Source organism: Rattus norvegicus, chromosome 5, assembly GCF_021556685.1.
Source record: "Rattus norvegicus strain SHRSP/BbbUtx chromosome 5, alternate assembly SHRSP_T2T, whole genome shotgun sequence".
NCBI lineage: Eukaryota > Metazoa > Chordata > Mammalia > Rodentia > Muridae > Rattus > Rattus norvegicus.
In genome coordinates, this window is record NC_141538.1 from 106,510,335 (window position 1) to 106,520,012 (window position 9,678).

At 43.0% G+C, this 9,678-nt stretch overlaps 1 protein-coding gene across 5 annotated transcripts in view; it reads left to right on the forward strand.

Moving 5' to 3' along the window:
• The window catches only part of Adamtsl1 (ADAMTS-like 1), a 398,736-nt gene that overhangs the window by 315,654 nt on the left and 73,404 nt on the right, over positions 1–9,678 (forward strand). For all 5 annotated transcript variants that reach the window (XM_087549776.1, XM_087549775.1, XM_087549777.1 and 2 more), the window contains 1 exon segment: positions 8,476–8,603. In XM_087549776.1, the coding sequence (XP_087405902.1) occupies positions 8,476–8,603 (128 nt within the window).

A 9,678-nucleotide genomic window follows, 5' to 3' on the forward strand; every position in this document is an offset into this window, starting at 1 on the left:
ATAAAGTTTGATCCTTGCCTTCCAAAAATATCTAAATTTTACTGACCAAACCATAGCTTCGGGGATGTTTTTGCTGTTTAACATTTTCACCAAAAGTGAGCCAGGGGCATATACTACTTGTAGTTCCACCAATAAAGCTCTCAAAGCATTTAAATATGACTGCCCCCCGAAGTTACAGAATTTTCTAAAAGAACTTCAGGTGAAAGTGAGGAAGCTAGTTGATTTGAAAAAAGGAGAAAAAAAAAGTATTTGTTCTTAGGGCAGGAGGCAGCTCAAAGGTGATAATATGCCTGGGCAGTGACTTGAAGAGACAGGATGATGGCGAGTCTCTTCCTTTAAGTCCCCAAGCCTGTCCCCTCCTTTTCTTTTCATACACCCACCCTGTTCTCCCACTCTCTTTACATCCACTTACAGAAGGCCTTTATCAGCAGCCGAGTGCATTCAGAACAACTTGGACACAAATCCAGTTTTGCCACCTGATAAGTCAGCCTTAACCTTTAAAACTTCAATTTTATTACGAGTAAAAATTAAAATGATATCAATAAAACCAGACAGGAACTTTCATTTTATCTCTCAGAGTAGCAAAGGTACAGACAGGGTTAACCTTTAATCACTGAGACAAGATGGATAGCTTAAAAAATAGCATAGGTTTATTTTGACTCATGCTCTCAGAAGTCACAGTACCTGTCACTTGTCCCTGTTGCTTTGGGCCTGTGTATATTGTGATAGAAGCACATGGCAGAGAAAGTTGTCCTCTCTTGGAAGCCAAAAAACAAAGAAAGGACTCAAGTTCCAGTAGCCCTTCAAGATCACTTTGCTATGTCCTAATTTCTCATGCCAGGCTCGATACCTCTCAACGTTGCCCCAGGATCATGACCAACTTTTAGCGTATGAACCATGAAGGATATTTACCCAAACCATAGCAGTAGAGAACCAAAAAATGTCTAAAACGTTCCCACTACATGACAGAAGCCCATTTGCCAGTGTCACTGTCATTTGGACCTACAGCCATTGTCTCACATGACCTTCTGGTATATCACAAAGAAGCTAGGCTCTTCTTTTTTAATTTAATGAGGTACTATTTTATTTTATGAGAATTTCATACATGCATGTAATAAGCTTTGATCAAATCCATCCCCTCCCCTACCAGTTTCTTCCCTACCCCCCACTGTTATTCCTATCCAATTTCATAAACCCAGTGAGCCCAGTTAGTCTATATGGATGTAGGACAGTGTACTGGAGCATGGGGAGCTTCTCAGGGCCACATCCATAAGGAAAATTGACTCTTGCTTTCTCTGTAGCTATCAACCACCAAACAGCTCTATGGCTAAGGACAGGACTGCATGAGCCCCTCTCTCTTTCATGCTGGAATTTTAGTTGCCCTGATCTCATGTGGGTCTACTGCATGAAGTCACAGCTGCTGTGGATTCACGTGGACCATATCTGTCATATCTGGAAAGTACTGCTCACCACAGATATCCACTACCTCCGGCTCCTAGCATCTGTGCACTCACAGACATGATCCCTAAGCTTTGGGGCTTAGGAGTACAATATGGCTGTCCCATTTAGAGCTGACCATCCACAGTATCTTTGCGCATTGACCAGTTGTGGCTCTCTGCATTACTGATCTTTTACTGTAAAAAAAGAAGAGAAGCTTCACTTTTTAGTATGGAGTAGCGTTTATTTTAGGGCATGGGGAGGGGAGTTGAGGGAGTAGAGACAAAGAAAGGCAGAGGGGATGGGGAGTAGAAGCCCAGCCAGGAACATGTGGAGAGAGAAGGAGGAGGGGGATGGAGAAGAAGAAACAGAGAGGGTAAAAGAGTAGGAGAGTAAAAGAGTGGGAGAGTGAGAGCTTCACTCTTAATGTGAGAAATGTCTGGGCAGTTGCCGAGGGGCTTTTGGTAGAAGGGAGTAGTAACAGCATAATGGAGAGGTATAAGAGGAGGATGCACGAGGATGCTCACATCCTGCTAACATTCTCTGCTATTGTTTCTGATCTAGCAGAAGAGAGAAATCTGCAAACTCTCAGTGGTGTTCTGGCCAGAGCACTTTGGACAAGGTTCCAAAGTAGTGTTGAACAGGAGATGAATTAAGGAGTATTTGGAAAGCTTTAACTTGGGCAACATAGAGAATCCACAGATGGAAACTTCTCCGAATAGGAGAGAAAATGGGATGAAAAATTCCTCCAAGGTCAATTCAGAACCACAGTTGTGGATAATGCTATATGTAGAAGTCATAAGTCCACAAAATCCACTTTCCAAGTTTGTAGATAATATAAAAACTGGAGGCGGGGAAGATGGGAGAGGGGAAATAAACCAGTTTCAGTTTGGTTTGGCTTATTTCCTTTGCAGAACTAGAGGAAATGACAAATGTTTTTCCCAGTCGAAAAGTGTAAGAATAGCAAGTCAGAGGAGTAGGAACCATCCCAATACATACTCAGGCTTCAGCAAGAGGAAAGCACCGGGGAAGAGTGGGGAGGTCAAATAGATGATGCTCCTGTGATTCGAGCAGGCCGAGCAGGCACATCAGGGGACACCCACGAACACAAGCACAGCACAGAGTCAGCTCTGGGTCTCCCTGCAAAGGCTAGGGAGAGGGTGCCGTCAGGTCCCACATGTGCTTAGTTGATTCGTGCTAGAAGGGTAGTCCTTAGTAAATGGCAGGATTCTGGAAAACATGAACTAGTGTTCTGATAAGTGAAGAAGTCACTGAGACACATCAAATTGAAAATGCACGTTGAAAGTCAGCAAATTTTCCGTGCAAAGGGCCAAACAGTAGACATTTGGGGGATAAGCTGTGTCAGCTTCTCAGTTCTGCCCCCATAGCCTGAACGCAGCCATCGACAGTACCCACACTGGTATGCAGTGTTCTGATGAGACTTTACTTACAAAAGCATATGCTGACTAGAGTTGGATACACCCCCTACCCACCAGTCAGAAAATTCAGTCAGGCACATTTCGTGTACAGCTTACAGTTTGAAATGAATTACCCAGCAAGCAGAAAATAAAACTATCCACATTAGCAAATTCAAGACGTTATGAATTCCTAAAGAAAAAGAAGCCAAAATCTTTGGCGGGAAGCACAAGGACGGGGTTAAGAATGTGTGGTCAGGTGGCTTTTCCCATTCCAAAAATATTTTCTGTACGTCCCTCTGAACAATTGGGAGGCTTCAGCATTAAATAACTTCTCGTTGGCAGATGCATGTAAAACACAGAAGGTTGAAAAGTTGCCTTGGCCAAGGAGCAGTAGGAAATTCTTCATGAGCCTCAGTCAGTTCCACAAAATATCTTCACAAAATACAGCTCTTCTGCAAGCCTTTGTGGCTACTCTGACTTTTGGTTTCACAAAAGAATTCTCACCCACAGAGGAGGTCGCCTTACAGCAGTCTTTTCACCTCCTGCTTCAAACTTCCTAAGAAAATCAGACTTGAAACATTGTAGCATCCATCTCTGTAAATAACTGCCAATGTTGGCACAAATTACCACCTACCAAGAAGGTGGCCAGCCCACATACCTTCCTAGTTGGCCTCAGTAGATGACAGCATTTGGTCGAGTTTTCAAAAAATTAATAAAAAATAGGTTTTCAAAGGTCATTCCTAATTCCTGATCCCAGAAATTAACCCAATACCTGAGTTAATTTCTTATGTCTAAGCTAGTGCCCCCTCTCAAAATGTAGAAAATAATTTGAAACCAGTAAAATGGTGAGAAAATTAAATGATTTAACCCTTGTGTACCTGTGTAATAAATGCTGGCTCTCATTCCCCCTTTGTGGCACATTTTATCATAATCCCTATAACCTGTGAGCAGAAATAGAAATGTTCATCTAGAGATAAGTAAAGGACTGACCCCTACTCTACCCAGGACTCTTAAGTTCTTTGTGCGTCTCTTAAGTTTGCCCATTTGCTCCTAAATCCACTGCCTGTAAATTCTCATTCTCATTGTTTCATGGTTTTCTAAAATGGCAGGATTCTGGCTGTTTGTCTTTAAATCGTTCATTTATCAGCTAACAGTGCTAAAATGGTTATGGAAGAACCAGTTGTCCTGATTCCACCATTCCTGACTCAGGGATAGATATGAGTCATTTGTTGCCAAACCAGTGTGACCTGTGGCCATTGTCCCCTTTTCTCCACTGCCCGACCTCTTACACAGCCAGCCCCTTGCTCTCTGTGTGCTGAGTTTAGGCTGTTGCTTTATAGCTCCTTGTCCTCATCCATTCACTCATCTCAAAGATGCTCATCAGACTGAATATGATGGCACAAGCCTGCCGTCCAGCACTGGGAAGGAAGAGGCAAACCTGGGCTATATAGAAAGCACTAACATCATTAAAATAGTGCTGTGCAACATTCAGAATGGGTGGAGCCGGCATGAAGGAGGACCAGGAATTATGGTAATGAGAGCATCAGTAACGAAACAGTCACCTCACATCCATAGTGTATCATGTTCCCAGTCTTTCCTGTGTGCTCCAAATGCAGAGCTCTGTGAGGAATCAACACCCTAGGTAGGTGCTGTAGTTCTCATTGATTCAGGGGCTGTCATTGAGAACTTAGATGACTCTTCAAAGGACAAAGAACGAATTCATGATAGAGTTGACTTGGAATTCAATCCTTAGAGTTCTGGCATCTGAGTTCTAGTCTGCTATCCACCATGCTTTTCGTGGGTTTGATCACCTTCAGTCCAGTTACTTTGAAGGTAACTTAAACAAGAATTGACTCAATATGGCAATGCTTTGCTAAACATTAACGATGAAATGATAAGGGAGTCCTCACCCTTGAGATACAATAATTCATAGTCTAGCTGAAAGAAATGAAACCATGTAGACTGAAAAGATCTGTGTAGAACAAATGGGAGGTCACACAAGGGAAGACTTCCTGTGCACTGTGGAACCTTAACAGAATAGAACTGGATTGGTTCAGGGTCGGGGAGAATTTGGAAGAGTAGATATGCTGTGAAAGGATTTCTCTTCTACTCTGAGCTAATTCCATAGAGGTCAGTGCCCTGATCAGACCAGCATAATAGTTCTATGGAAAAGTAACCTGAATATAGAGATCTAATAAACTCAGAGATATGACCCAAGGTCATGTGATCCTTCTATTTCCTCACATCCAACACACACACACACCACACACCACACCACACACCACACCACACACCGCACCACACACCACACACACACACACCACACACACACACCACACACCACACCACACACCACACACACACCACACACCACACACCACACACACACACACACACCACACACACACCACACACACACATACCACACACCACACCACACACCACACCACACACCACACCACACACACACCACACACCACACACCACACACCACACACCACACCACACACACACCACACACCACACACACACACACACACACCACACCACACACCACACACCACACCACACACCACACACCACACACACACACACCACACACACACACACACCACACACACCACACACACACCACACACACACCACACACCACACACACACCACACACCACACACACACACAACACACCACACACACACCACACACACACACACCACACACACACACCACACACACCACACACACACCACACACCACACACACACACACACCACACACCACACACACACACCACACCACACACCACACCACACCACACACCACACACCACACACACACCATCACAACGATCAAGCATTACTAATTACTAACAAGAGATACTGGGACTAGAAATACCAAACAGTGGTCTGGAAGTTCTCTGTATTATTCATTATAATAATAGTCTCTCTGCTTAGTAGGAAACCTACTAAATCCACATTTTAGTAGCTGATAGACTACAGTGTAGAAAGTCAGTTTGCCAATGTCCAATACTTAGATCCTAGCAAAACCAACATAAAGTTCAAAAGAACAGTCTTCCAGCCTCCTGCTTTAAGTATGAAGGAATCTTTTCTGTAGGAAAAGGAGAAATGATGTTGGTTGTAAAGAGGCAAGCAGGCTAATGGATTTGAGGATTAGTGAACTTTAACCCCTACCTTCTCAGTGTGGTGAAATTGAATATGATCTACTATGTTCTATTTAAATTGATGCCGTCTGCTTTTGCTGTTCTTATAAAGAAATTGTGTGGAAGTGTGTGCGTATTCCTGGGACATCATGAAGATTTAAACCATGGTCCGTTTTACTATTTTTTCCCCAATTTTTAAATCTAAAACAGCTTGAACACCTGAAGAGACTTAGCAATGCTGTTGCATTATGCCACATCCGGTAAGAGTCCTTTAGGAAACAGCAATGCTAGTATCAAAGATAATAACTTACATTGCTATCTTTCTCTTATTAGCTGCTTTGAAGCAAACTGGCCTGTAACCATCTGACATAGAGAAAAAAATCCAAAGATTAATGAATGTGTGAGTGAATGAGTGGATGAGTTACCTCAGTCTCCCTTTGCTCCTGTCATCCCCCATGCAGCTTCAGCTCTACGCAATGCTGAGAGAGCATGACCACCCCCGGCACTATAGTGATACTCTAGAATGGTACTAAAGTAACTACGAGAGCTCCCTTTGGCTGATATGTTTTCTTCTCCATAAAGAACAGAATTGTTCATACATAGAGGGATACAGTGTCTTCCCTCTGACAGAGGTAAAAATAGCAACACAGTAATAAGTCCATGACTTACAACAGCACAAAGGAGATTCATTCTTTACCAGACTGGTCAACTACCTTAGAAAAACTAAGAGATGCCCCGCTGAAATGATGGTGCTGAAATGCAAAGCCATTGAGACTAGAGGGACCCTGCAAAAGGCGTAGTCAAGAAAGCAGAGTGGCTATCCAGTTGTAGAACTTTGCTGGGGCAGGATACCCAATTCCTGGCATTCAATTAACTGCCACACCTAACAGTCCTCCTCTTGCTTGAATAGGTGACCTGCTGGTGTCTGTGACCCACTGGTGTCTGCTTGATTCCCAGGGATGGATGTTAAAACTAGTGTGTAGTTCTTTGAAACTATGAAATTGGAAAGGACAACTAAGGTGGAAAAGAACTGGTCCAGAAATGTCACAAATAATTTTCTATGGCATAAATGGTCTGTTCCACCTAAAACCTTCCTACTCCAGGCCCTGGATATCTTAGCTCCTACCCTGCCTCACTAACTCTTCTAGATTCCTACCTCTCCTCATACATTTTCTAGGTTTCCTCAGCCTGGATGAGTCATTGAACCATCAGCTTGAAGACACCATCTTTAATTGCTAATCTGCCATGGTAGAGAATGCAGTTCTTTTATTATTATTATTATTATTATTATTATTATTATTATTATTATTATTGTCGTCGTCGTCGTCGTCATCATCATCATCATTAATCATTCTATTCATTTACATCTCAAATAAGTTCCCACTTCCCGGTTACCCCTCCACAAACCTCCAATCCCACATCTGCTGCCCTCCCTCCCTGCCCTTTGCCTCTATGAAGGTGCTAACTCACCCACCCTCTCCTGCCCTACCACTCCAGCATCCCCCTCTGCTAGGGCATCAAACCTCACATGACCAAGGGCCTTCCCTCCCATTGATGTCAGACAAGGCCACCCTCTGCTGCACTTGTATCTGGAGCCATGGATCCCTCCCTGTACACTCCAGTCCCTGTGAGCACTGGGTGGTTCAACCAGCCAACATTGTTCTTCCTATTGAGAATGCAGTTCTTAGAAATGGTATAAATCTAGAAAGAAAAAGTCAATGCACAGAGACAGGAATCGAGTTTTTAGGTAACCACAATTTAACTCTTGTAACTCTTTTTTAGACAAAAATATGGCTGTTCTAGAATTGTCTCTTCATGACCTCAAGGGGCAAGTTTTGCTTCATTATACTGGGCATCTTCTCTTAGAAGGCCCTCATTAATACTGTGGTAGAAGAAAGCAATATGACCTGTGGTCTTCATCTCCATGTTTACAGGTTAATGAAAACAATGGATGTTTATATTACTGCTTAGAATTGAAAGACATATAATTTCTTTCAGATAATAATAATCTTGTCAATAATTGTTTTGTAGCTTTTTCTTGTCTATTATAATGCCAGAATGGTACCTTCTTTTATATCTTAAAACCCTGTGGTCTTCCTACCATCCAACTAGGATCCATTCCTCCCTTGTAACTTTTCATTTTCCTTAATAAGCCTCTTCCCAAATCCGTGTGGGCATTTGTTTTAGTATCCTTTCTCAGACTGTGTGTCATATGTATTCCATATACCAACTGTTATCATTATCATTAGAGCAGGGAGTCAGCACACTTTTAAAAGAATCAAGAGATCACCAACATGCCAATCAAATCGAGAGAGTCTGGTTTTCCTGAATATCCTATCTTGTCTTTCTGGGTTGTTAGAACATAGTTCTCAATACTCCCACTACACATCTTCCCCATTCTGAGTTCCAAAAGGAGTCAGCTGACTTGACAAGGTCTACATTTCTTTTCTGTTGCTCCAGGATTCTTCTACAGCCAGATGATTCCTTACAGATCTTGGCACCAGTGGAAGCTGATGTGGGTTTCTATACTTGCAATGCCACAAATGCCTTGGGATATGACTCTGTCTCCATTGCTGTCACATTAGCAGGTAACCTGAAAACCCCTGTCCACTTCTATTCAGAAATCCTTGTGACTAGATGCCTACAATATGTCACGCACACCTGGAATGCATAGATAAATGTGGCCCAATCCCCAAACTAGAGTGTTAGTCAAGTGTATCCCTGCCAATACTCTCCGCACATCTCCACAGGTTCAACAAAACTTTCTGTACATTGTACCTAAGAGTGATGACAGTCAGAGTACAATCCTCCCAAGGTGTGGTGCTAAAACAATGTATTTTCATAAAAGGTCTTAGCCTAGGACAAATCCTTGCCTTTGAAATCATAAGAGACCTTAGATACCGACTGAGCCAACACCTTGTTTCTTAGTGGCCGGGCAACCCGAAATCACACCTCTGCATAGCTGATGAGAGGCACAAGAAGGGACTGAAGTCCCCTAATGCTCAAGTCCCCTTTACCCCCACACCCCACTGACCCTATCGAGGCAGGAACCTTTTCCTTAGACCTGGCTAACAGCCTTTGTAGTGGTGTGTTGCATGTGTTTGTATTTATTCTTTTCAATTGCTACTCCCATCAGATGATTCAGTAGATGCTAGGAAAGCCAGCTTCACCCACACTGACCTCATCCGTCCATGCGAGGATTATGTTGTCACACTGTACTCCAGTCACACGTGCTACTCCTTTTCATATCTGTTTTTGCAACAGTGTTTCTGCCCCTATGACATAAGGCTCATCTGGAAAGGGACCTGTAGTAGCTTTGCAGGGAAGATGAGAGTTGATAATAAAGAAGGCAGGCTAAGGTGCCCTGAGGTGGACTAAAGATCCTGCTCAGGCGAGTTTGCATTTGGGGGGTGGGTGTAAAATCATTTGCTTTACCCTAATTGCATTCCAGTTCCAATCTTCATTCTTCTCTCTATAGAATCCAGATGTTCACCAACAATCTTCTAAAATCTCTTCTACTATCTACTCTCCAACTTATACCTACATGGGCACTGTACTGTTGACATACTTCCAATTGCTAGTCAATGGGGGCTTAACTCTCTTGTTTATATTGAGCTAGATACAGTTCAGCTCTGCCATGGACTAAATACCCTCATTTGCTGG